Source organism: Thermochaetoides thermophila (genome assembly GCF_000221225.1).
Source record: "Thermochaetoides thermophila DSM 1495 unplaced genomic scaffold scf7180000011815, whole genome shotgun sequence".
Taxonomy (NCBI): Eukaryota; Fungi; Ascomycota; class Sordariomycetes; order Sordariales; family Chaetomiaceae; genus Thermochaetoides; species Thermochaetoides thermophila.
The window spans coordinates 931,683-957,867 of NW_006383031.1; the positions used below are offsets into that span (position 1 = coordinate 931,683).

The 26,185-nt window shown below is 52.7% G+C and overlaps 5 protein-coding genes across 5 annotated transcripts; 4 read left to right on the forward strand and 1 right to left on the reverse strand.

Annotated features, from left to right (window-relative positions):
- Positions 1 to 1,011: 1,011 nt before the first annotated feature.
- Positions 1,012 to 1,888, reverse strand: CTHT_0018740 (tetrahydroxynaphthalene reductase-like protein; the record flags this gene model as incomplete). Its single annotated transcript, XM_006692305.1, has 2 exons — positions 1,012 to 1,049; positions 1,120 to 1,888. 2 exons carry the CDS (start codon positions 1,886 to 1,888, stop codon positions 1,012 to 1,014), a joined length of 807 nt encoding a protein of 268 aa, XP_006692368.1.
- Positions 1,889 to 4,373: 2,485 nt separating this feature from the next.
- Positions 4,374 to 7,286, forward strand: CTHT_0018750 (uncharacterized protein; the record flags this gene model as incomplete). Its single annotated transcript, XM_006692306.1, has 2 exons — positions 4,374 to 5,241; positions 5,290 to 7,286. 2 exons carry the CDS (start codon positions 4,374 to 4,376, stop codon positions 7,284 to 7,286), a joined length of 2,865 nt encoding a protein of 954 aa, XP_006692369.1.
- Positions 7,287 to 8,752: 1,466 nt separating this feature from the next.
- CTHT_0018760 (uncharacterized protein) lies at positions 8,753 to 12,728 on the forward strand (the record flags this gene model as incomplete). Its single annotated transcript, XM_006692307.1, has 2 exons — positions 8,753 to 8,960; positions 9,040 to 12,728. The coding sequence occupies 2 exons, from the start codon at positions 8,753 to 8,755 to the stop codon at positions 12,726 to 12,728; spliced, it is 3,897 nt and encodes a 1,298-aa protein (XP_006692370.1).
- A 3,101-nt stretch (positions 12,729 to 15,829) lies between these two features.
- On the forward strand, positions 15,830 to 16,773 carry CTHT_0018770 (uncharacterized protein; the record flags this gene model as incomplete). The annotated part of the gene is made up of 3 exons (XM_006692308.1): positions 15,830 to 16,202; positions 16,251 to 16,708; positions 16,759 to 16,773. 3 exons carry the CDS (start codon positions 15,830 to 15,832, stop codon positions 16,771 to 16,773), a joined length of 846 nt encoding a protein of 281 aa, XP_006692371.1.
- A 6,961-nt stretch (positions 16,774 to 23,734) lies between these two features.
- Positions 23,735 to 26,019, forward strand: CTHT_0018780 (uncharacterized protein; the record flags this gene model as incomplete). Its single annotated transcript, XM_006692309.1, has 4 exons — positions 23,735 to 24,192; positions 24,262 to 24,870; positions 25,462 to 25,556; positions 25,724 to 26,019. 4 exons carry the CDS (start codon positions 23,735 to 23,737, stop codon positions 26,017 to 26,019), a joined length of 1,458 nt encoding a protein of 485 aa, XP_006692372.1.
- Between the last annotated feature and the right edge of the window lie 166 nt (positions 26,020 to 26,185).

Here is a 26,185-nt window from a genome sequence, read left to right on the forward strand (position 1 = left end):
AAGAAGTCTTGAGAAACGAAGCGGTTAAGCACTAATCTGTTCTCATGGGTCCAAGCCAGTCTCACAACTAGCCTATAACAAAGAAACCTGCCAGGCTACGCCAAACCAGCGTCTCTGGATTATCTACAGAATGGTCTCAACAACCTGGACGACTTGAATCCAGTTACACCAGTTCTTGGGATGTCCCTCGAACCCGGTTCGATGTAAGAGTTGCTTGTCCGCTGGAGCATTGTCTTCCTCCGTTCGCCTCGATAGTGGACTTGGAATGGATTTCTCGTTAGCAAAGCGCTATAATTCTCGCGTGAGCTCACTGTAAGTCCGATCTCCCGGATCAATAAGTCCTTCCAGAGATTTTTACAAACAACCCGTTGCCTGCGACTGGCTATGTCTCTGTTCCGGGACGCATCATTGCTCGGTCAGGCGGTCCAGGTTGGAGAAACTGAGCGGCGATCCGGCATTTATAGCGACAGTGTATTTGTTTTGAAGTCTAGAATTAGGTAGTTGTTCTAGTGAACTACTTCTGACGCTATCGGTGTCCAGTGAGCAAAGGACCGCAGGACTTTTAGACTCCCGCAGTTGTTTACATCTCCATGATCACCTGTTACCGAGTAATTCGAGGCAATAGTCCCATCAGTGGTGAGGATGGGCTTCGATTCGGAAGAGCCATGGCAAATATCCCAAAAAGCATAGGGTATGTAATAGAACGATATCGGCAGGTCCCTCGGAGACCAGGCTGCTATATAGGCATTCAGGACTCTGGAATGCTGTTATAGCTTCTGGGTTCTCAAGAGTGAGAGTATTTGGCTAAAATTATATCTGAAACCACACAATTAAGCATAACCGAGGTAGTCAGAATGTCATGACTCATCATCATGCATATTGAATTGTTGTGTCTAGTCAGTGATCGATACACCAAATAGGTCTCTCGGGGCCCTGAAAACATGCCTGGCCCATTCTCTCCTTTCCAACATCAACTCCTCCACTCTAGACTCACCCATTCATGACTCGCTTTTACTGAGAAGAACCACCAGAGATGGTAATAACCTGCCCTACAATTGTTTACCAGTCAGCATGCCAGGCCTCTTCAGCAGATCGTAACAAAGGAGAAAGTGAACTCACCATTTACCCAACCACCATCCTCACTCGCCAAAAAAGCCACGACCCTCGCCACATCTTCCGGCACAGCGCACCTCCCCAAAGGACAATGCTCAGCCATCAGCCTCTCAATCTTCTCTGCCGGCCAGTCAGGCTGTCCGCCCGGAATATAATGCCATGCGTTCTGCGTAAACATGTCGCTCTTGATACCGCCTGGAGCAATGCCATTCACGGTAATTCCCTTGTCCCCGAAATCCGTTGCAAAGGCCTTCACCAGCCCGATCACTGCCATCTTGCTGCTGTTGTACAAAGCATGGTTCTTGACGCCCATCAAGCCTGCCGCGATGGACGTCATAAGGATCAGCCGGCCGTTCTTCTCCAAATGCTTGTACGCCGCCTGCCCCACGAAGAATTGTGCCCGCGCGTTGAGGTTGAAAACATGGTCGTATTTCTCCTCCGTGACGTCCAGCACGTGGTCCCACGACTCGGTGCCGCTGTTGGACATGACGATGTCGAGCCGGCCGAAGGCGGCCTTGGCTTCCTCGAAAAGGCGGTGGATTTCGGAAACTTTGGAGACGTCAGCCTGGATGGCGATCGCACGCGCGCCGTTGTTGTAGGACTCGATTTCCTTGACGACTTCTTGGGCTGGGCCCGCGGATGAAACGTAGTTTACTACGACGGAAGCGCCGCGGCGGGCGAGTTCCAGTGCGATGCCCTTGCCGATGCCGCGGCCGGCGCCGGTGACGAGGGCGACTTTGCCTTCGAGACTGGCGGTGGGGATAGCAATGACCATTATGAAGACTTTTGGGGCTTTGATGGGAGAGTTTGGTGTTACAGGAGTCTATACCAGTTTGAGACAATGTGCTTCTTCTATTTGACTTTGTGAACTGGGCTGGGTGAGACGAGGTAGAGAGATTAAGCAACGGGCATCCCAAGCTCTTGTATACTCGTCAAAGTGCTATTCTTTTCCTTCCTCTCCACGTATCTCATCTCCGGACGCCGTTGCCGTTGCCCGTCCGGTACTCCGGACTCAATCCGGAGTCAAGAGGGGAAGCCCCGATACCAGCTAGCCAGCCCTGAACCTGCGGCTTCCCCTCCGTTATGTCCGATGCTGTCCGGATTGCGATGCCTGCAATCTCCATGTTTTGCTGACTCTTTGACAGTTCTAGTCATCTGGATCACAGGAAAACAGCAAAACACGATCTGGAGCAGTGCAGGATGCCCAGTCTTGGGTGCCATTGAAACGCGAAGTTCAAGTAGTCCGGCAGCATCAGAGTTTAAAAGTCCTAACCTGGCGTTGCACAGGGCACGCCCCTGTCAGCCATCCGGGCTGCCGCTGCACCTACCTGCATGTCACTGCAGTCTCCGTGCCGATGACGTCGCAGGCCCAAAGTCCGGGGAAGCCAAGGCGAAGCATAAAAAGGCCTTGACCTTTTCTTGGGGTTTATTTCGGGTCTTTTTTGGGTTCCATGTTGTTGGTAGAGGCGCCGCAAGCAGACCAGACATTTACTTTCAGGTTTGCGAAACACTGGAATGCCGGGGCTGGATGTACAAAAATGTGCTGAGAGAAGTTTGCCGCCGACGGTGATAGCCTCAAACTTGACGTGGGATGTGGGGTGACGTCGATGATCGATATGTACGTATCTCGATCAAGTTGCAGCAGCCCCATCTCGCATCATCACACTGGAAACCAATTTGACCAATTTGGCAAGTGTCGAGCAATTGATGCCCAGCTAGTGATTTGGCGCAGCCCAAAGTAGGCAAGCAGGGCGGACACGTTGATGCGTGGCTGCTGAGTGGCCTATCGTTAAGATTTCAGCTGTACACAATCAATGCGTGTATATATAAACAAATCCACGGGACCACTGGGCCACGCCTTATCTTATCGCTAGGGAGCAAAACGCGAAAATGTCGCGTCAACCATCACAACAAAAAGGATTTTCCCATCGTTCGGCGGCCCAGGGCCGATGGGGTAAATGAGCCGACCGCCAAAGGGAAGGCTCGAGTTTTGGGGCGGGGACAGAGGGGATAGATTGGGGCTAGCGCACCCTTTTGGGCAGTCTTGGAAGGTCTTGGGTGCGCTGGATCAGGGCTGAGGTCAGCGCCGACGCCGACGCCGACTCCCGAGGCAGTTTCGAAATCACAGGTGACGGCAGAAACCATCCAAAGCGGAGCCAGAGCCAGCGAGATGAAACGCGGCCGCCCGCGGCAAGTAAGCGCACAACTCCCCGGCTGGCCAAAGCGCGCGGCAAGGTTGCTGTTGCAGAGAGAAATCGTAGACGCCAGAGATTAAATGGTGGAGAGCGCATGGAACAAGCATTGGCCTGAAATGAGATGAATGAAATGCACCAGGATGTCCTTGATTCAGCTCATTGATCGAGCAGTCAAAGCAATTTTGATTTGCATGGCAATGGCCGCGGTGGATTGGACCCGAAGCGCAGGGTGATAGCAGCTGCCGCAAGCAATCAGCGTCAGCAGCGCAGGAAAGTCAGGGCCCAGCGGGATTTTGCGATCGATTTCGTGGCAGTGGATCCCATCCATCTATCCACATCCTTCCACGGCTCCATTGGACCCTTGCGCCCGAGTGGGGGCCCCCGTCGGCAAGTGTGTGGCTCCTAGCTGCTGTTAGTACCTCCTTTTGTGGCTCGAGCGTCCAGCCCGATCGCTTCGCCGACCAATCGCAACGCCCAATCGCTCCTACGCGATCGTTGCCCTGGACAACATATGCGGGAAGCAAGAAAACAAAGCGCCACAAGGAGACATGGGTCCGGCGATCATTCACGACACCCTGCGTCGTCGTCACCAGGCCTCCTGGACTCGTGGACTGCACCATCCCAGCAGCCTAGTTCCTACTCCATCATCGCAACTTATCACGTCTCCCTCTGCGGGAAGACAAGCTTGAGCATTATACAGCGCTCGCTGCGAGCGATCTACACTTTGGTATCGCCTCACCGCCTTCACGTCCGGCGGTCAAAGACACGCAAAACACCCCCGAGGACAGCTGTCCGCGTCGTGGACGTGTCCTTTCTCGCAGTGACTCCATCGCATATCCGCGCATCTAGCATTCCTTAGCGACCTGCAGCATTTTTTTTTTTATCACATATCCAGGCCGCGGGCGAGACGGCCTCGTCGCTTGCGGCGGTCTGCGTGCGCCGTATCGGTGTGTGACGCGTATCGTGACTGTCGACGACAGAACTAACAAGTAGGAGTTTTAGCAGCATACCCATATATACACGCACGCATAGATTTAGCAGTTGCCACCGATACATCTAATATTGATGATCTCCCGTCCGTCCCCGATGAGTGCGCTTCACTCACGCCAGCGCCAACACCGGCGCCAGAACTCGACGCCGTCGGCCTTCGAGGCGGTCAAGATTGCCCCTCTGCCGAACTTGTCGCACTCTCGCCCCTCCACATCCCACCAGCATCGCCGTGGTATGAGTCTGGATGTTCGCCGACAGCAGTTTGTCCAGGCTGCGGCCGCGGCGGCCCAAGCACAGCAGCAGCAGCAGCAGCAGCAACAGACTCAACAACAACAACAACAACAACAACAACAACAACAGCAACAGCAACAACAATCTGATTTCACAGCAGCAATGGGAATTGACCCCGTGCTTTCCTCCGCGCCAGCAACACCGCAGCAGACCATTCTCCAGGACCCGCCGGGTTCGCGTCCCAGCACAAGCAGCTCATCCTTCAGCAACGCGTCCGGCCACTCGTTCCACGACGCTAATGATGCCTTTCTGCTATCGCCACAGGTGACGCCCCAGAGCCAGCGGTTTGCGGATTCCTTCTCGGGGCCGTCGCCTCTAGCCGAGATGAACAACCTATCGTTCGATTCGTTCCTCAATTTCGATATGCTGAAGACGCCGGGTAACTTTGGAAATGCGAGCGGCAGTATGGATCCGTCGTCCGAGTTTGATCTGTTTGGTGCCGGCAGTGCACTTTCGACGCCTACCTTTTTGACGTTCCCTGAGTCGAGCCCGTCGAGCGCGTGCCAGGGATGGATTTCGGAGGGGGAGGGGGCTGCGCCGCAGTCGAGGAGAGTATCGAGGAGGATAAGCAATGGAATCTTGGATAAGGTGGCCAAGTTCGAGACACTGAGCTTGCCGTCGGGGTCACGGCCGTCCACTCCTAGCAATCATAGTGAGTATCAACCTTTATATAGCTGCTCGTTAAAGACTAACCTCGCAGTCCCCAAAACACCTGTTGAGACTCCCAAGTCTGTCAAGCCAGATCCAATACCGGCCCGGCAGTCAGACCGGTTCGCTGATGGACATGATGAATCGATGGAGGAGACTCTCAAGCCCATCCGCCCCAACAAGGGGAAGCGCACGAATACCATTTTCGATGACTTCCGTAAACAGGCCGAAGCCATGGAGCAGCAGCAACAGCAACAGCAGACTGCGCCCGCGCCGCCTCAAAGAGCCAACACAATGCCCGTTCCCTTCCCAGCGCACGACATGACGCCCCCTGAGTTCGTCGATATGCGTGCCGTCAGCAACATGAATAGCATCCCGCACCCTCCAACAACCCAATCAAACCCTGACGGTCTGCCGATAGTGGCCCCCGTCGGCACACGAAACGTCTTCGAGAAGAAACCCGATCTCCAGCCCACACCCGGCCTGCTCCCGATCGTCCCTCTGCCTCCCGGGTCTCCCAAAAACAAGTCTCCGACCCGCCGCAACTCCCCCCACCGCCGCACCGAATCCGTCGCCTCGCTCGTCAGCGCAGCCAGCATCGCCGAGCTTAACATCGAGGAGACCCGCACGGAAACTGGCATCACCATGGAGGACATCGTGCAGTACATTCAGGGCCCAGATCCGTCCGACGGCAAGTGGATCTGCACTTACGAGAACTGCCTCAAGCGTTTCGGCCGAAAGGAGAACATCAAAAGCCACGTGCAAACCCACCTCAACGACCGCCAGTACAAATGTCCTACTTGCCAGAAGTGTTTCGTGCGCCAGCATGATCTGAAGAGGCATGCTAAGATTCATACGGGGATTAAGCCTTATCCGTGTGAATGCGGCAATAGTTTTGCGAGACATGATGCTTTGACGAGGCATCGCCAGCGGGGGATGTGCATTGGTGCTTTTGACGGGATTGTTCGCAAGGTGGTAAAACGTGGGCGGCCGAAGAAGATCCGTCCCGATATGGTCGAGAGGCGTGATAAAGCCGAGCGGACGAGGCGTAAGAATAAGTTGAACGAAACGAGCTCAGCTAGCAGTCAAGCCAGCTATTCCGAGGACTCTTCTGCCGCAAACTCCCCCACCACCGCCGCGCTGGACAACCTCATGGACGACGACCAGTTCCCTGGCCTCCTCGACCTGTCGTTGCCTCCTTCTGCTGTCTCGAGCTCAGCAGCGCCATCGCCGATTTCTTCCCTCCCTCCGGGCACACTACCCCTGCATCATCCCTCGGCAAACACCGCTTCAATACCAGACGTGTTCCCTCCAGCAACAACAACAACAACAGCAGCAGCAGCAGCAGCAGCAGCATCCTCCCATGCCCCGTCTCCGTCTTCTTCCCTGTCACATTACTCCTCTCATCTTTCCCCGCAACCTGTTTCCTCAGCTCCCCAATCCTCAGCCTCAACCCCCGCTCCTCTGTCAGAATCCCACTCTCTACCCCCCTCACGTCCTACAAGTGCTCGCCCGCCGTCGCCATCAGTCGCTGGCTCTGCGGCCCCCAGCCCAGGTAGTCTAGGCCTGCCCCTAGGCATGGGAATGGGCATGCCGCCTTTGACGAGCCAGTTTAACCCCCCTCAGGCTGCGCATCAGCCTGCACACTCGGGCGTGGAACTGCCGACTTCGCCGCCGGAGTTGTCCAGCACGTCTACTGCGGGGGCGGGATCCCCTCCTCCGACGGCAACCACCAGCTCCTCACAAGGCTTTCCTTCATCAAGCTTCGGCTTTTCGTCGCAATCTAGCGGGCTGGATACACCACGCGGACTGAACGGTGACGAAGAAGGGGACTCGATGGGGCTGCTAGGGTTTGGGGAATTTGGGACTGGACAGGATATGGGGATGCAAGGGGGGATCATGATGGGAGGGAATATGGGAGTTGGAATAGGGGGACTGCCGATGAAAGGGTTCGGGAGTGTTGGGGTGACGGGGGAGGAGGATTCTTATGAGACCATGTGGGCGGGGGTTGGTGGGGTAGAGGGAGAGTGGATTGGGTTTCAGGGGTGATGTCACTTCTCAAACTCAGGTGTGAATGAGGGGATGGAGTGACTTATCATCTCTTGCTCTTCTCTCAGACGTTTTTAGGCCCGCGAGGGGGGAAACGACCTCTTACTCTTACAAGCTTTTTTTTTTTTTGCGCTACTTATTTTCTGCTTTTTGTTTACCGCGAGCCACCAAGTCGAACTCTTACCCCTGCTCAAATAGTCAGGGCTACCTAATATCCACTTGACACCGTTATCTTTCCTTTTGTTATGGTTATATGTATGTTTTTTTTTTTTTGGTCGTTGAGAAGCAAGACTATTTTCGTTGCTTGTGTACATTATACAGGCAGGGCTCGGTACCAGGTTATAAGGTCTCGGCTGATATTTGAAATTTTCCTTTTGTCTCATATTTCAATTGTCTATCGGCTTGGAGGGTATATGCTTTGGAAGGAGTTTATTGGAATCATTGGAATCAGTCGGTTTTCTCATCTTCAAGATTTATTCTCCTTGGTTCATGCGCATGCACATGATAGGGGATGGTGATTTTCCTTTGTGTGTGTTCGGTCTGAATGGAGCTTATTGCAAATGTGTGAATAAATGATAGTTGAATAACATGCCACTTTTGAGTCTTGAAGCTTGGGTGTGATCCATATGTGAGTGGATGAGTGAAGGCATGAATGAAAGGCCGCCCTTGTAGCCCCTGCTTGGCGGCTTACATGTTCTTTTCGATTCTATATGATTCTGAATAAAATACTTAGTGTTAGTAGCGCAAGTACTGAAGCTGGTTTACGCCAATTGGGTTTCCATTAAGACAATATTCCAGCAAATAAGAGTGAGCAAGGTCAAAGCTGATCCATAACGACTGTTCAAGAGCTATCAACATGCAGGGTAGGAGTCTTGTCCCAAGCTGTCTGTTAGCTCCTCGTGTTCACAGAGGTACATATACATGTAGCAGGATAACTTGAGCGCTTGGCATCTTCTAGGTCAATAACCTTGCTGCCCTAAACACAGTCTAGTGTGAGGTTAAAGTCAATGATAGCACTATTTTCAACCTTAGAAACATTGTTCAATCCAACAACCAAACATCTTTCTAATTCTCCTTACATCTGTCGTGATTTTCTGTCCCAAGAGAGCACAGTGTATAAACAGTTTGCATACTATGAATACACTGTGCTAGTCCTCGTTACAAGAGGCAAACTGAGAACCCACCAGAATCATCACCCTCCTGTTCTTAGGCTCCCATAGCAACCACAGTCCTGCTGACCGACATCACAGCACAACAGCAAAGGGTTGTGTTCTCCGACGAGAACCAGCCCAGTGCTATCTAGGGACAGTTAACAACTCAACACCTTTCACTCCACATTAAAGTCTACAGTCAACTTCACCCCGCTCACCTTGATCTCTGAATCTCAACCGAGTCAACCCTGAACCTTAAGAGTTAGTTTGGTCAATTCAGTCGACTGACTGTTGCTGTACCGCGATTCAAACAAAATGCATACCCCAACTTCCCTTGAGGCCTTCGAGCACAAGGAGGCTATTGAGATGCACAGCTTTAATCCTGCCATCAGTCTCACCCGGGGTCTCCCTCAAGGCATTGATGCCGACATCCTGCTGCTCGGGGTCAAAGACGTTCGCGATATCCTTTACACAGTCTATGCCAACAATGGCTTCCCTGAGCGCAAAATTGACATCACCGTGTGTGAGAGTAACCAATACATCTTGGGTACGGTCGGTTACTTTGTCCCATAGCAAGAGCTCATGCTGATCCCCTCCCCCAGCCCGCGACATCACCCTCTACACCATCCTCCTTGACAATGACGAAACCGTCTCATTCGACCGCATTTGGGATCTCTACTACAACCTCTACATTGCCAGCACTGACCTAGACTACTACGAGTCCCACGTCACCAAGCTGATCACCCTCTCCAGTTCACCCTCATCCTGGCAAGCTGGCCCGTACGCCTCAACCATTCGCTTCTGTGACGAAGCATCGCTCAAGCTCCTCAATAAAGTCTGGCGAGACGCCGTCCAGATCTCTGTCAACAGGAAGTCCTCCCAAGAATGGTTCCAGAAGGGCCTGCAGGAGGCAAACGCCCAACCGAACCCGTGGAAGGGCGCCAGAAGAGTTGGCTGGCGATCTCTCGCTCCGCTGTATTCGCGTACCGCGGGCAAGATGCTGCTTGAGCTAACGGAACAGCACTGGGGCACGGGGAGGTCGTTCCCTAGGTCTGATGACGACACGAGCGAGCTGTTTCCCAATCCGAGTTTTGGTGTCGCTATTCGGAGGCCGAGTTTGTTGACGTACCCAACGGATCCCCTGCTGAGCTTCCATCTCGCTGCTGCTATTGCCAGGTTGCATGATGGGTCACCTCTGAAGCTGGATGACAGAGATGGGGAGGATAATCACCAGAAGAGGATGTACGAAGTGGCGAGGCTGCAGTTTAAGGAGTGGATCGAGGCGTTTAGGCTGGCGAGGGACAAGGTGACGCTGAGGTTTGAGGTCGCGGATTGTTTTGCGTTCTGCTATACGCTCAGGCATGCGGATGAGACGGGGGAAAGGTGTGCGCATTGGTATCGGGCCCGGGTTGGCGTTGAGCCGCTTGTTCTGGGGGAGGAGTACGGCAGTGATGGTACCGCGCCGAAGAAGTTTGATGTTGTTGACACAGCTACTCGGTCCGATCAGGCGGGCATCCTTAACCTGCTGGTGGCTGCCAAGCCGCTGCTGAAGGACGCCCCGTCGTCGACCCTCTACACCGATACCGCCCACGCCATCCAGGATATGGGCAAGTACGAGGAGCTTCTCCTCGGCCGGACGACTACCCTCTCAACCCTCCTCGGCCTGTACCCGATCACCGGTCTAACAGCCTCCAAGCCGTTGAACGCCGTCGACGAGATTCTCACAGCCTGGCAAGATCCGGCCCCCACCCCACAAGAAGGCCAGCCCGAGGCGGTCGGTACCGAAGAAAAGAAGGAGTCCGCTACCCACAAGAGCTACGGCTTCCGGCTCGCCTGGAAACTCGCCGACCGCATGGTCTGGCACGGGCAGGACCTGCCTGGCAGTCTCGAGGTTAAGGAAGATGATCTGCTTGTGTTGGCTAACAAGCTGTACTTTGATCTCTTCGAGTACCCGCACAAGGTGAACCAGCTGCCTGAAGAGGCAGAGCAGGTTGCGCACTTGAAGAAGGGCAAGCGCATGCAGTACCATGCCGGCTCGTTCGCGGCTATCTTGACTGCGCTGTGCAAGCATACCCAAGTTGATCCGTACTCGTTGGTGTCCAAGCTCGAGACGAGGATCAACGGGTACTGGGCGACGGTTGCCGGGCTGTATGAGAATAACGTGCAGCAGTTGCTTGCGGAGTTCCTGCTTACTATGCCTGCCGAGGTGAGGCAGACGCCGATAAACAGGCCGAGCTGGATGGGCTTGTACAGCTGGAAGGACGTCCCGCCCGTCGTGGCAGTTACGATTGCCATCCCGTGGGAGCACTGGAGTGCGGTGATGAACAGGACGAGGATTGGGGATCTGGCGGTGATGAACGGCTATGTGGCTTTCCCGCATAAGGATAAGGTTATTGAGAAAAGGGTCTACTGCGATATTCAGATCGCGTTTGGCGAGCCCGTCACGCAGGGAAAGCCGGACGAGGATGACTTTGCCATTGCGATTGACGAGCAGAACGACCAGGAGGCGAAATGCCCCATGATTGTCACGTTCAACGCCCTGACGGAAGATTTCCGGAGTGATGGCTACGTCGGCTTCCGCTGCAAGCGCACCCGGCACAACACGGATGGCTCGGAGGAGGAGACGCAGAACAGGTTCTACGAGTACCGCGTTCCTATCATCTCTCCCAACGTCCACGTGTCGAAGTTCCGGCCGGGCCAGACAGGCCACAAGATCAACGAGACTCACCTCCAGGGCTGGGCCGCCCGAGCCACGGCGCTGGAAACCCCCTCGCCAGATGCCAGCTTCCCGGTCACCTTCGACGACAAGTCCGAGAACATCACCATGCTCACGGGCCACTTAAGCATCACCTCCGACAAGGGCAAAGAGCTCCTCGCGGCCAAGGTCCCCATCGTCCTGCAACAATTCGACCCTTTCACTATCAACATCGCCTTCGGCAAAGCCAAGATTAAGAAAGACCTCATCCTGCCCCTCACCTTCCCCGCTCCCGTCACAAAGGAAGGCAGCAAGACCCGCATCGCCCGCACCTCAGGCTACATCGAGATCGACGCGCCGATGGTCAAGACTATGGAGCCCGTTCTGGATGATTATATCCTGCCCACCACACTCTACAAACAGCCCTCCACGGACAGCATCACCCCCGTCACCCTCAACACCCCCCACATCAACCTCGATACCCTGCCCATCCTCGCCCTAGACGACAAGTCCCGCATCCGCTTTCTCACCACCCTCACCTCGCTCACCTTCTCCTCGCGTGACAGACAGCTCCGCGAAGAAATACGCCGCGCGCAAGACGCCAAGAAGCAGCTTGACACCCCGCCCCCGGCGCGCCTAAATATCAAGGAGTCGCTGTTTACAATGTTCATGCTCGCTTCCGGTCTACAAGGCGGACAGACGGGTCTGTTCACACTTACACACCCCAAGCGTGGAGGGAACCACATGCTTTTCTTGGTGTCTGCTATCAGGCTGGATCCGGCGCATGGCAGTGTGGTGCTGGATGCAGCCGTCCTGCCTGTGACGACGGACTTGATCAGCGAGCATCGGATCGACGAGTTTTTGGTCACGCTGCGGGCTGTGGAAAGTTGTACGTTGACGGTGGATGATGCTGAGTTAGAGGCGTGGAAGAAGATGCTGCCTGCGCTGGCGGAGCGGTGTCGGACGTGGGAGCATGATAGGGAGAAGTGTGAGTATATCAAGACGGGGAATGTGCCTATCAGTTTGAAGGATGGTGATCCCGTGCTGTGCAGCTGTGGGATGGGTAAACTGCCAGAGGGGTTTAGCCCGCTACCGCTGTGGGACGACGGGCCGAGTAAGTACGCAACTAGAATTGCGATTAGCCCCGTGTATGCGACTGCGCTTGTGGAGAAGGTGGTCGATCCGCTGTTGACGGTGGAGGGACTTCAGAGGGAGGAGAGAAAGAAGGCAAAGCAGAAGAGAGAGTGGGAGGAGGAAGAGGAGCGGAAGGAAAAGGAGGCGAAGGGGGAGAAGGACAAGGATGGGGACGTGGAAATGGCCGAGGCCGGGGAGGAGGATGATTTTGACTATCCGTCGACCATCACGGAGGATGATGAGGAGTATAAGCGGATAAGGTGCTGGAATTGTGGGAAGATGGAGGGCGAAGATGGGGTGACGTTGAAGAGGTGCTTGCGGTGTCTTGAGGCGAGGTACTGCTCGTCGCAGTGTCAGAAGAAGGACTGGAAGAAGCATAAGATGGAATGTGAGGAGGCCGACGTGTATCATCAAGAAGAACAGCAGCAGCAGGCTCAGCCTCAGCCTCAGCAGTCATCGTGAGGAGAAGGATATAGATGGTCATGGGTTGTATAGGTAGGTACAGTGTTGTTAACGTCCTGGACAGGTCGGTCGGCATACGCAGTGTAAATATCAATTGATGATTACAACCGAGTGGAGGGCCTTGATGTGACTACAATATGATGCTCTCAGTGTACTTCAACGTTTTTGCAGCTTATTATCCGTCGTTAAGGTTGTGAGGTGCAGCAGATGCTCTCGGTTATGACTTTCAAAAGATCAGCACAGCGCAGCTTCATCCAGGTCCAGGATCACGGGCTTCCCGCCAGCAAGCTGGCGATCTCCCGAGCTAGCCGAGCAATGGAAGCTTCTCAAGCGCAGGAATCCAGGTTCAACGCTGGACAAACCGGACGATCCTACTGCGGCCGTTTTGCCGATGGTCGGTGGCCAGCCGGGTGTCCGATCATCATCAGTTTCAATTAACTTCTTTTTTTTTTAAAAAAAAAAAGAAAAAAAACCGCTAGAAATCTACAAAATCTCTGATAGCAGCCGCATGCAAGTGACAGCACACCAACAAAATTTTCCAGAAGCAAAAGAGATAGGTCAACAACTGGCAAAGCTACGGCAGCGTGGCGTCTGCTGCTTCAGGGTTGCAGCTTTCCATGCTTCTATTGCTGGGTTTACCCCGCCGTCAGTTGAGAAGGGGGGGAAAAGGGGGGAGGGGGAACCAGATGGAGGGTTCGGTTGGCGAAGAGGGGGGGAGAAAGAGGGAAAAGAGGGGGCGGAATGTTCAGCGTGGGTGTGTGTCCAATGCGTGCGTCATCAGGTGCTCTCTCACTCGTCGGCTATCATTTTGCCACTCATCCCGTGATCCGACCATCAAAATCACACACACCTTACCTGCTCCTGTTTGTGTTTGTTGGGAAGAGGAAAGATGCTCGTGAAGAGAGAGAAAAGGGGAAAAAACAAAGTCCAAATATTCTACACAAAGAGATCTTGCTGCAGCCACTCATGAAGTTCAGTGTGACTCGCTTGTATCGTCCATCGTCCATTGACGCTGTCCCTCATTCGTGCAGATCACGCAAAAGAGGAAGCCATTGACCAAAAGGCGCTGATTCCCGCATGTTTGACGTTTCAGAATCGGCACTCTGGGCATTTCCGGCCGTGTTCATCCGATGGACTGCTTGCACTAGGAACTGCTTGGAAGGGGACCTTGCGGCCTTAAAAACCGTGAGGGACACGAGGGTGACACCATGGTCACCACTAGTCTGCTTTAACAAATCACGGCAGCTAGGGTCGTCAAAAAAGCGGCCGACCGACACATTTACATACCGATCCAGTAAAAACAGATGCGGGCAAGTGTAGGTAGCTGCACTTCCGTCCGTCCTTGAACATCGTATCGCCGGCCTGCAGCGTAAACTGCTTGGTTATATATATCAGGGCAAAGGTGTTGGGTGGCCACCTGCAGACTGCAAATGCAGTTGTTGTGAGGGTGAGGACGGTGCTGGCATTTATCCGCAGATGGAAGGACGGTGTGTTTGTTGGGATATTATTGCGGGTTGGTGTGTGGTATGCCAGGCTTGCCATCTGCGAGATGTTACCACGACTATCAGTACCCCAAACATGGCGTTTGTTTAGATTGGGAATTTTTGTCTGTTTAGAAGCGATTTCTTGCCCTCATCGTTTGCATCGCTGTTCAAGAGATCTACTTCTGGGATAGGTCGAAGAAGTGAAAGAAACCTCTTTATCTTGCCATTTCCCCAGGACAGCTTCAACAGACCCATAAACTCCCATAGGATCTGCCATTCCATAAATCCAACGGTCTAAAAACCGGGAATCTTGTTTGATGACGGCGCCAGCGGGATGCTGTTTGCCCATATGGAAAAAGATAAGCCATCATGGGCCACCGGGAGGTGTGCTGTGTTTGCGCCAGATAATCGCCGATAGTGCTCTCTGTAGAGCTCCCAGCGAATTACTAACAGTGCCGCCCGCATACTAACAGATAGCCGCTGCGCCACACTGCATCACAGTGCACGCTGCAACCATCAACGACGACGGACGGCTGCGGCCCCTGAAATTTGTGCCTGGCAGACCCTGCAAGTTAAGCGGGCCCACCGGATAGGCGCGTCCGCGCAGGCCAATCAGCAGCGCGCTCTCGAGTGCTTGCTGTCCGCATGGGCGCATGATTGGCCAGTCCTGCCGCACACGGCCCCGTCGCGCTAATCCCAATTGGCAGGTCCCCTGGGGCCAGGAACGGCCGAGAGAGCAGGGGCCGTTGGGGGTTGTTCAGCAGGTTAGGTCCCGAGGTCCCCAGCGCAATTTCGTTTTTGCTTCCCCTTGTGGCTCGTGGGAGACGGTGGGCCCCGTTGGCACCCGTGGGACGAGGCCTTTGTGGGTGCTGCCGGCGCTGGCGTCTCGCTGTCTCGCCTGATTTCGTCTTTGCAACAAAACCACTGTCGCTCCCTCCACCAGAGTCACTCCTTTTGCGGCCAGTGTTACAGCTTTCGTGTAGGTGTGTGCTCTTTCAATCTTCCCCCATTCATCCATCCATCTCCATCCTTCTGCATCTCTGCACCACTCCACCCATCATCGACCATCGACGCGAGTTGTCGTCGACCTCATCTTCATCATCCAAACCATTGCCCTCCAGCAGACACCGCTACGGAAGCCTGGAGATGTGTTCCCAATCGTAGCCCCCCGGTCGCTGAACAAGGAGATACTCGCAGATCACGACCAACTCCACGATCTGTCCGACCCTGATCACTCGTTCACATTGTCTGTTCATCCAGCAAACAAAGCTTCACTTCGATATCGTGGGAACAAAGATACCACGAAACCCCCCTTTTTTTTCCTCTTGTATCCGGTGTTTTCTCCCTTCGCCGTTGGCGCCGCGATCCCCGTTTGAGGCTCTGTGGGCCTCTCCGAGAGACCCGACACCGACCGACAACCCATCTGAGTTTCCGAACAAGCCGTTGACGCAAACTCCCGAAAACCACGAACGATCATCATCGCCGACGCGACAACTTCACGTCGAGAGCGTCACCGGCTGGATTGAATCCAGCATCATCAAACACTGGAATCCATTTCTCGATCGATACCCCGATCCGCCGATCCTTCCATCAGACTAATATCAGACCGCCATCGCGATGAAGTCGGTCACGTTGTTGGCGGCCGCACTGCTCGCCGGCGCCGTAGATGCCATCTCACCAGAGAGATCCGACTTCTTCCTTTTTCCTCGCCAAAAGAAGGGTGTGCAGCAACCAAAGCAAGATCCCCAGCTCATGGTCGCCACAAACCAAGGCTGCTACAAGTCGCAGGGTGAATTGATATACAACGACACATTCATCTTCAACTCTATCGACCTTTGCGCGACAAAGACGTGCTACCCAGCCGGCTATGAAGTGGCGGCCTCGCGTGCAGGTAAAGAGTGTTTTTGTGGGCATAAGTACCCGCCGAAAGAAGACCTCGTCCCCGACAGCCAATGCAATGTTGGCTGTGGCGGTTACGATCTTCATGCATGTAAGTCACAGAAGCCAGTATCTTCCAGGTCTCCTCTAACTGTTCTAGGCGGCGGCGCCGAGACGTTCTCGGTTTACAATACCGGCAAATCGCTGGCAGTGAAGCACTCCGAGAAGACAGATGAAGACGAGCCTACCTCGACCGGGAAGCCCACCGTAACCTCAACCCAAGGAGCGGCCCAGACAATTATAATGACAGAGACTGCGGTCGTCGAGCCGGATAAGAAGGGCAGCAATACGGCAGGTATCGTTGCCGGCGTTGTGGTGAGCGTGGTGTTGGTGATCGCTGCTGGTACCGGTGTATACCTGTACCTGCGCCGCAAGCGCAATAAGGAGATCGAAGAAGAGCACCGTCGTAATGCTGCTGTCACCGCGTTCATGGGCAAGCCTGGTAGCAGCGGCGGCATGTCCATGACCGACTCGCGCCTCGACCCCATCCTTGCCGCCAGGAGGTTAAGCGACGGCAGCATTGCCGACAATCAAGACTATTCGCGGCGCATTCTTCGCGTAGGTTCCCTGTTTTCAGGATATTTAGGGTTTCAATCTAACTTCTGCAGGTCGTCAACACGTAATTGGCAGCACACCATAAGATTACGACAACCGGGGAAAACCAAGAACAAAACTCGTCCTGTATCTCTCTTTTTGATTAGCAGCATCACCGGCGTTGGGGGGGGGGAGGGGTAAATACTTTAACAGTCCTGTCAATTGGTGGTGGATTCGATCTACAAACGAACAGAAACTCTCTAGACTCGGCGTCTCCTTTTATTCTCTGCCAACACCACTACACAGTTCTTGAACAGCAGAAAGTTTCGGTCCTCTTTTAACTGAACTATCACTCTACCTATCAAAGCCTCTCTCCTTACCGTCGTCGTCCTCGTCTTTGATCTCTGTTCTCTGGCTCTGCTGCTGCTGCTGCTGCTGCTTGCGAAGTTATGGGTCTCTCTTGGTGGTTGGTAGTGTCTGTCTGTGGGAAGATTAGGGCCATTTATGTGTTGTGTCAGTGTCTTGTTATCTTTTGGGAAGAGGGAAATAACAACAATCGGTGAATATTCAACTCTATTAACTACAATCAGATCACGTGGGATGGGTTTTACAAAAGATTCAGTACAGGGTGCAGATGGCGTCCTCGGTCGAAAACTTTGGGCTACGTACACATTGCTGTCTTGCCTTTTACGCCTGTCTGGCTTCTTCATTCCGCTGAGAACCTCTCCTATTGTGAACTCGTCGATAGGAGGTGCTGTACCTCTTGACCTACCTTCCTACCTCTCATCTACCTATCTATTGACATTGAGATTTTAGAACTCTGGGGAAGTTGGGGCGGAACTTATATGCCCATTCACATGGCCTAGCATGCAGGAAGCGCTAGGCTCTGATCTTTGAGTGTGGTTGTGGAAAGGGATAGGATTTGACTATAGGGATTGGTTCTGGACTCTTTCTTACCCATAAGGTGTTTTAGTTTCCTGTATACATCTTGTATTTTCTCTCTGAGGTATGTGCCAGTATTTCGGATGGAGGGTTAGATCTGTCTATCTAGGTAGTTTAGTGTAGCAGGAGAATGGTGCAGTTGGGTCGTCTCTCTGATAATGTGGGATTGTCGTGCTCGATGTAGTCGAACTGCGTGAATAGGTTGTCGACGCAACAGGATGTTGGAGAGGTGTGTGATCACAAGAATCCATCCATCAATCCATCCGCCTACCTACCTTCGATCTTGATACCGAATCCTGCTTCTGGAAGATGGCCTTTCACCGGACAAAAACCGGGCAGTTTCTTGCTATCTCTAAGCGAGGTCGTCTTGGTGGTCGCTCCCACGTGTCTATCTCCCCGCATGACAAACTACCTATCCAACACTACCAATGTCGTTGCCACCTTACCACTAAAATTGGAACTTTGGGACTTTGGAAGTGCCGCCTCGCTTGCGCTGGTAGCGAAGGGTACTACGTACCATAGCTGGGAAGAGAAACAATAACAATACGGCATATGTATTTGAAAGATATTGTCCGAGTCTATTTTGCTGGTTGCAAGGGTTGTTGGGAGGAGTTGTTTATCTGGGAGATACTGACGTGCATATGTGGTTGAGTTCAGGTAGTGTAAGGGAAAGTAGGGTTTGGAGGTCACACAGCAGCCAGATAGAGAGTTTGGTTGTGATTGTGGATGAGAAGGAAGGGAATACGAGGCTAGATGGCGGTGTGGTTTTCTATAATGTGGGATGGATTGGTGGTTAGGATGCAGAAAACTGCATAGACACATCTTTCCATCAATGCAGTACTGGAACGGTGACGATGGTAGGTATGTTGTCCATCGCCCCCACGATCCAAGAGAAGAGTGCATGCCCCGTACTATTACGCACGGTCGTTGCTGTCAAGGTACCTTCCGTTGATTTATTCCGTTTGATTCCGTTTGTAAACGGTATCGCTGACAGTGGGGATATAGAGGAATTCGTTTTCGACCGCCGACACTTATCTGTCTGGGCGCTTCAGTCCCAGAAACATAAGATTGGCATCGCATCTGCGCCTAAGCCCTTGCGAGTTCTAAATCCGCTTGACATGCGTGTTTGGGGCTGGCATTAGTGAACCTGAGCGTGTGTAAGGCAAATGACTGTATGATGCTATGAAAGAGAGGAGGATGTAGAGATAAGATCGGGGTTGCATATGTTCACACGGGTGGCAAGGACAATCTCCGGGCTAGAGGTTCGCGAGCAGTCAGACAACTGGGGCCGAGGGGTATCAAGGACCCGAGCGTGAGCACTTACAATCCATTCGAAAGGTAGTGTCATTGTGATGGGGGACGGAAAAGCCTCGCTGGAGGGGTTGGTGAGGGAAGGAAGGCTTGCTTGCGAATGAGAACGAAAGGTTGCATGAATGTCCCGGTTAGTGGGGCACAGACTTGCTTCGAGGAAATGCTTCGAAGCTTGATGCAATGCCGATGCGACCGCATCATGTGTTGGATCTTTACTGCGGTAAATCGTATGCTAAGGTCGTCGTGAAAGCCTTTTTGAGACACTTCAACAGGACTTCTAGTAAAACTGCGCAGTACACTAACCGCAAGAAGTTGCAGCCGTCTGAACGCTTGGAACGACCAGGTATATAGTCGAAGTCTGGAAAAACCTTGGAGTGGAGGCTGACAATATGGTCTTTACGGGACATGAGACGGAAGAACTCTCAGAAGCAGGAAAAATGGATAAAGATAGGATTCAGTCATGTCAAGGGACCTGCTCCGGACCGGTATCACCAATGCAAAGCTAAAGGCATCTGACTTATTCGTACACTTAATATTCATTCACTCACTGCAGCTTGGCAACATCTTATCCTCCAGGCAACTCAGGAATTAGAACTTGATCCAAACTTAAACATCGAGACTGGCTGAAGCGGTAGCTGAGGACCTCGTTGTGCTTCTAGACTCACTGTGTGGAGTCTTGTGGAAGATATCCCTTAAAACCAAAAAGGTTTGGATCGATCTTCATGCAACCCTGATTCTAGCTGAATCTAGGTCCTGGCCGGGTTCTCTAATGGGCCTCCGTTATGACCAAGTTCGAATCCAACCCCTTCGGCGCCCTGAGAACCTGGAACGAGTAAACCTTGCTGCTACAATAACGGCAAAACAAGAAAAAAGCGAGATGAAGCCAACCTTCAAGGCCGGCCGCTGGGAGCAAGGAAGCCATAGTATGTTAACCTCATTTTACTATGTATATGGATGCTAGCATTTGAGTTTGTAGTGTCAGCTTTATTGCACTTCTTATCCCCTAATAGATATCCTACAATTTTGGAAATTTACGAGCAAACACATAACCTTTTTGCAAAAGAAAAATCTTTACCATACATAATCCAAAAAAAAATACTTCTCTTTACCTGACTATAGTGTTATGATTTCAATTTAACAGGGTACAGCTGGAACTGTCTCGCACATGAGAGATCGCTTGGAAGGTCCTGATCTAAAAAAGCGATGACGTTTAATCACCCCTTGCTGTCGATCAGCTATTCCTCTGTTGTATCATGAGCAAGACAGAACATGGAAGGAAAGGCTTAACTTGTAACGCAGAAAGGCATAAACTGGCCAATCAAGAAACAGCCAGGCATACCCTGTTGACATTCATACAGCTGAGAATGATAATCGGCTACATAGGCGTAAGAGTCACCAATGGAACAGTGACGGTCACTACGGGAGAATCGTGTATACAACTATGTAGCTAGTTTCCAGCTTAAGCATGTCCACGAGGGCTCCTCAGTCAGCAACACAAGCAGCTGCATGCCTCAACTGATGGCCACGGTATAAAAAATTTTGTGTGAGAACACTTATCTCTGAGATTAAATAAACCTATCACTAACTTTGAGCCCATTTCTGGAGGCCATGGAATCATAACAACTGGTGTTCTATTTTGTCAGGATCTCAACCTAGCTCGCTAGGAACTTGCTCCCCACTTACACTTGGCTCAGACCCAGCTTCTTTTAGAAAAATGGCACAATGTCCTCCTAACTATACAGTGCAAAGCAGGCAATTGCCAACATCGAACGATAAAGCTTACGAGCTTGTTCAGGACAATGAGAGCAACATTTGCAATAGAAATTTGCCTTACCAGAGAATAAAGATATCACATACTCTCCAAACAACTGAGAAATTGAAAAAGGAGTAAGAGCGTCTAGTATTAGAAAGCAAAGAGCAATGGAGTATGTAATGGGAGACTTGGTCTGGTGCAGGCAGGGATCGACGATGGGCTGGATTAGATAGCCACTGACAATGCGGGATGCATAACGAATTCGATTGATACGTGTAACAATGTTTCTTGGTCCTCAATATTCTTGGGTTAGGGAGAGGCAAAACCAAGAGAAGTTCTTCATCGTGCCCGATTAGGCTCCTTTATGAAATCCTCTCGACCATCTAGTTCATTCTTTTTCAGCCATGCGGCTCCAGATATCTCCTGGGGTCAACCACTGGTTTGTGCCGCTCACAATCCTTCTATCTCTGGTTTCTCTTGTGTTGGCATTCAGGAAGACCAATTTTCCTTGGAATGCCGTGCCCTTGTGGCAGCCTCGTTCACAATCAGCGGGTCGGTGTGTCTGCAGGTGCCATTGTGGGCCAGAATGTACACAGGGACGTTTTTGAAAAAGGTAGGTAAAACGTGCGCCTCTCCAGGTTGATGCGGTAGTTGTGTTCCCTGGCCTTCGCAGTAATAGATCCACGGAGCTTCGGGCGAGAAACTTTGATAGCAGAACCCGAGTTGACGGGGTAGACCTTCACGATGTCGCGTCTCTGGATGTTGAGTTTCTTGACGAGGAGAGTGATAATGCCGGCCGGAGTGACCTTCTGCCAGTTAGAGTAGTTTCTATCGACTCTCAGAAAGACACTGAGGCCAGGTCTTTCCGCTACCGCTCCATAACGCGCCGTAAGAAGTTCGGGGTTATCCGGGGTGGTACCCCTTGCCCAGCGTGGCCTGAATGAGGGAAGAGTAAAGCCTCAAGATAATGGGCTACCCGACCTTATTCAGGCTCCCTTCAAGGTTTCATTCGTGGTCTTCGACGGCTCGCAGGAATTTCTCGGTGACGGAAATGATGGCGCTAAGCTTCTTCGCCTTCTCCTCGCGGGCCCTCTTGAGAGCAGCGGGAACGCCCGCGCTCGAGGGGGCCATCTCGGAGAGGATGCTCGAGGGCCTTGGTGTTGAGTATTGACTCGCTCAGGTTCACCACTCCTGATTGGTTTTATCGCAACGTCGCCACCTTTGATTGGTTGGATTCAGAAGTCAGAGAAAGGGGGAAAGGTTGAGCCATTGATTAGAATGACGGTTATTAAGCCAGAACAAGTCTGGCGTAAGATTGAAGGTAGTCCAGAGCGAGAATGGGAAGAAAAAGGGGACGTTATCCATAGACGTGAGAAATATGAAGATTTTATCCATCGGCTAACTTAGCATTATCTACAGGAGCGCCGCCAGTCTTACATTAGTCACGACTGTCTCAATGACCTTACTCGGCGATAAAATAGCAGAGCTCTAACAACCTTGGTGCGGCCACACAATACAGCGCAACTCAGTGACATTATACCACCGTTGTTTTGTCGGATGAAATGCATTCCAAGGCGTCTCTCTGATCTTGGAAAAATCTGGTACAAAATTGTACCATCATACTGACTCATTCCCATTCTGTGATTAGGTCACGCAGTTGAGGAATGCAGGCCGAACACATTGATGCATGATGTTCCCAGTAGTCAACTGCATAGGTAAAGAGAGCTTTTTCGAGTCTTTCACGCGCCTCTTCACGCGTCCTGACAGGGCCACCTGAAAAGTCTTTAAACACAAGGTATGATATGCAAGTATTTGCGATATTGTGATGAGTGGTTGGGGACCACCGAGTCAAATCATTCTGAAAATATTCCCGAACTGTGTAGTGGATAAGTCGTATGATTCGCTTTCTCTGTCGATGGTAACGAGCCCACAACATGCCAAAAGCGTGCCTTCGGCATTGAGAATCGCGGTTTTATCAAGCTCGTTCTCACTGTCCTTGACAGCCCATGCATACTGAACTTCTATCATTTTGAGGGGACGTTTGGTCATTTATGCGCCGGAAGTTATAATATAGGTATGTGATGCCAACATCACAGTTTCCCAAGCTCCTTTGGAGATGATCGATGACGATCGATACAAGAATAGTCTTCCCAGCACCAGGTATGCCAGGGTTGAAGAGAGTCATTGGTTTCCTTGACAGGTAATGGCAGAAGGATAGGCAGACTGATGACTTCAAATATAAATATGTGCATAGAATCACCCATTCCCAGAGCCATGACGAGGACTCTCCAGTCAGCAATAGAAACAGTTGTCAACCAACAACTGGTGACCGCACTGAGTCCCATACTCTACTCTGTGAGGACCCTAGTCCCTCAAATTTTAAAACTTGGCCACTCCCTTCGAACCCATCTCAAGAGGTTGTGGAATCGCCACCCGCTACTCTTGACTTTGAGTGTGGAACTGTGGCCAATCAGCTTGATAAGAGTCTGAGGAATCTCAGCAAAATTGGAGGTGGAACTGTGACATCATTTTCCTAGAAGTTCTCTAGAACTTGATGTCGTAAGAACAGTTGGGAAAAGGCATTGTGTGGATAAAGATCATTTGGTGCATAAGCTGGCAACCTACGAAAGAGTTAGATGGGTCTGGATTACCTACTTAACTAGCCGGACGGGATCTGCTGCGGGTCACGTTGGGATGGTCATGGTAATCGTGAGCCAGGCCGACGTCACAGCCGGTACCATCATAGCTTGGAGATTTTTGAAGAGTTCTTAGGCCAATGGTTCAATATCAATTGAGGCGTTGGGGTGGTCCCATCTTTGTTTACGCTGCACCTCCCCAAAGCCCGTCGGCGCAGCAACAGCCTAGCTGCCGTCCAATGACCGACAATAGCCGAGTTCCGCAGGGCCCGCGCAGACGTCATCGACACCCACAAACGGCCCCAATTACCTACACCCTGCACCATCGCAAAACTTCGCGAGCGAGGGAAAAGCTAACCCTCGTAAACCTCAGCACCTTCCGGTCGCCTTCATCACATCTCACCAGCCATGGCCCCTCTAACCATGGGCCCCCGGATCCTCCTCTCCCTCTCCCCCTCCAGCGCCCTGCGCTTCACAAGCCAAACCCTCCGCACTGTCCTCCGCCGCCACGGCGCCGCAGCCTTCTACTCCTCAACTTCCTCTGGCCCGCTCATCCGCGTAACCGATTTGCCCGCCCCCGGCTCAGGTCACATCCGCATCCTAGAGCTCAACCGGCCCGAGGCGCGCAACGCAATCTCTAAGGCGTTGCTCGCGTCGCTGAGGGAAGAGATTGACGCCGTACACGAGCAATATGACCCTGTGACGGGGGAAGAACTGCCAAAACCGTCGTGGGCAAAGAGGTTTGGGGGCGTGGCGGGGGAGGATGAGAGGGGGCCGACGCGGGCGCTGATTATTGCGAGCGCGGTGGACACGTGCTTTTGTGCGGGGGCAGATTTGAAGGAGAGGAAGGGGTTTACGCAGGAGGAGTACGTGTTCCCCGGACTTGATATGGGCAGTTGGGGGAATGGAATCGGTAGCTAACAAGACTCTTCTAGGACTGCTGCCTTCCTCGATGCCCTCCGCTCCACTTTCTCTTCGCTCTCCTCCCTCCCCATCCCCACCATCTCTGCCATCTCCTCCATTGCCCTGGGCGGTGGCCTCGAGCTCGCCCTCTCAACCCACTTCCGCGTTCTCTCCTCCAACGCTCAAGTTGGCCTGCCCGAGACCCGCTTAGGCATCATCCCCGGCGCAGGCGGCACTTACCGTCTCCCGGCCCTCATCGGCATCCCCCGCGCGCGGGACCTCATCCTTACCGGCCGGCGCGTCGGCGCCGCGGAGGCCTACTTCCTGGGTATTGCCGACCGCCTGGTCGAGGTCGGCCCCGAGAACGAAGAAGAAGCCAAACAGTGGGAGGCGATGTCCGAGGAGGAGAGGGGCAAGAAGTTTTTGGATACGGCGAGGCGGGCGGCGCTCAGTGAGGCGGTACGACTGGCGCAGGAAATTTGCGAGGGCGGGCCGATCGCGATCAGGGCGGCGCTTAGGGCGGTCGAGCAGCCAAGTGAGGAGAGGGAAAATGCGATGTATGAGAGGGTGGTGAGGACGGAGGATCGGGATGAGGCGTTGAGGGCTTTTGCGGAGAAGAGGAAGCCTGTTTTCAAGGGGAGGTGAGGGCTTAGATTAGAGAGGCTGGGCTGTGAGGGGGCTGTTCGTGTTGGGCTATGGGTCTCGTACCAATTTTACGTGTTATTTGTGTGTACGAAGGTTATAAAGGCTGATGGGTTTGGGGTTGATATCACTAAGTTGGCTGCGGTTTATCGTAAGGTCCAAAATTCCAGGTGCTTGTTAATCTTGCTTATTTGGCACCTCGAACTGCTTCGACTCTGACCCAGCTTTTACGCGCGAGCTTTTAAAGGCCAGGTTCATCAGGTTTGGAGCTGGCCCCTGAACGAGACGTCATCGGTGTTATACCTTCCATAGCCAGATGATCAGCTCCGAGCAATGACATCACGACTGGCCACAGCATCTAGGAGAATCTTCTACACAAGTTCAGCCCTTCTTTTTTTTTTTTTTTTTTTCTTTTTAAAACAGCCGAGCTGTTCTCTTAAGCCGCTTAAGCTGTTGGATCGAAGCTCATCATTTCGGCAGAAGAACCCTAGCGAAATGTCATCCAGAGCCCTCGTATCCCGCCACCTAGCATCTCTCCCTCCCCGAACAACCCCCCTCCTCCTCCGTGCTACCATCACAACCACATCCAGCCATCAAAAAGCTGTCGTCGACTCAGCAAAAGACACTCTCACAAAGGTCGATCACGCCATCTCACAAAAACTTGTAGACGGCATCGACATCGGTAGTACGTTTGTTATTCATTGTTCCCTTCACCTTACCTACCTACCCTAAGAAAAAAAAATTCCATCTCGCCTGCGTCAATAGACTTCCTAGACCCCTTCGCGCCCGAACAACTTTCCTGGACATCCTTTTACACACCCACACCGCAGAGTGTTAACATCCCAACCATAGCCAAGGCGGCAGACACCCTCAAGTCTACAACAGAATCCGCCCGCGACAAAGCCCAAGACTTAGTCGACAAAGTCCGCACCGCCACCAGCACCAGCACCGGCGAAGCTAAGGGCAAGGTTCACGAGGCTGCTGGTGCAGCAAAAGGCATGACCTCCGAAGCGACAGGCAAGGCTAAGGGTGCCATGGGTGAGGCAGCGGGCAAGACGAAGGGAGCTATGGACATGGCAAAGGGCAAAATGGACGAGATGGCGAGTAATGTGAAGGGTGCTGCGAAGGAGAGGTGGCGGGGGATGTGAAGGGGGCGGCGCATGAGGTTGCTGGGAAGGTAAGGGGAGCGGCGGGGGAGGTTGGGAGACGGGGGACGGGGGAGTGGGGAGAATAATGGGAAGAGGTTGGAGAAGGATGATTGTATAATAGGGCTGTAGGATAGCATCTTCATATCATGATCCGGTTACACAGTTA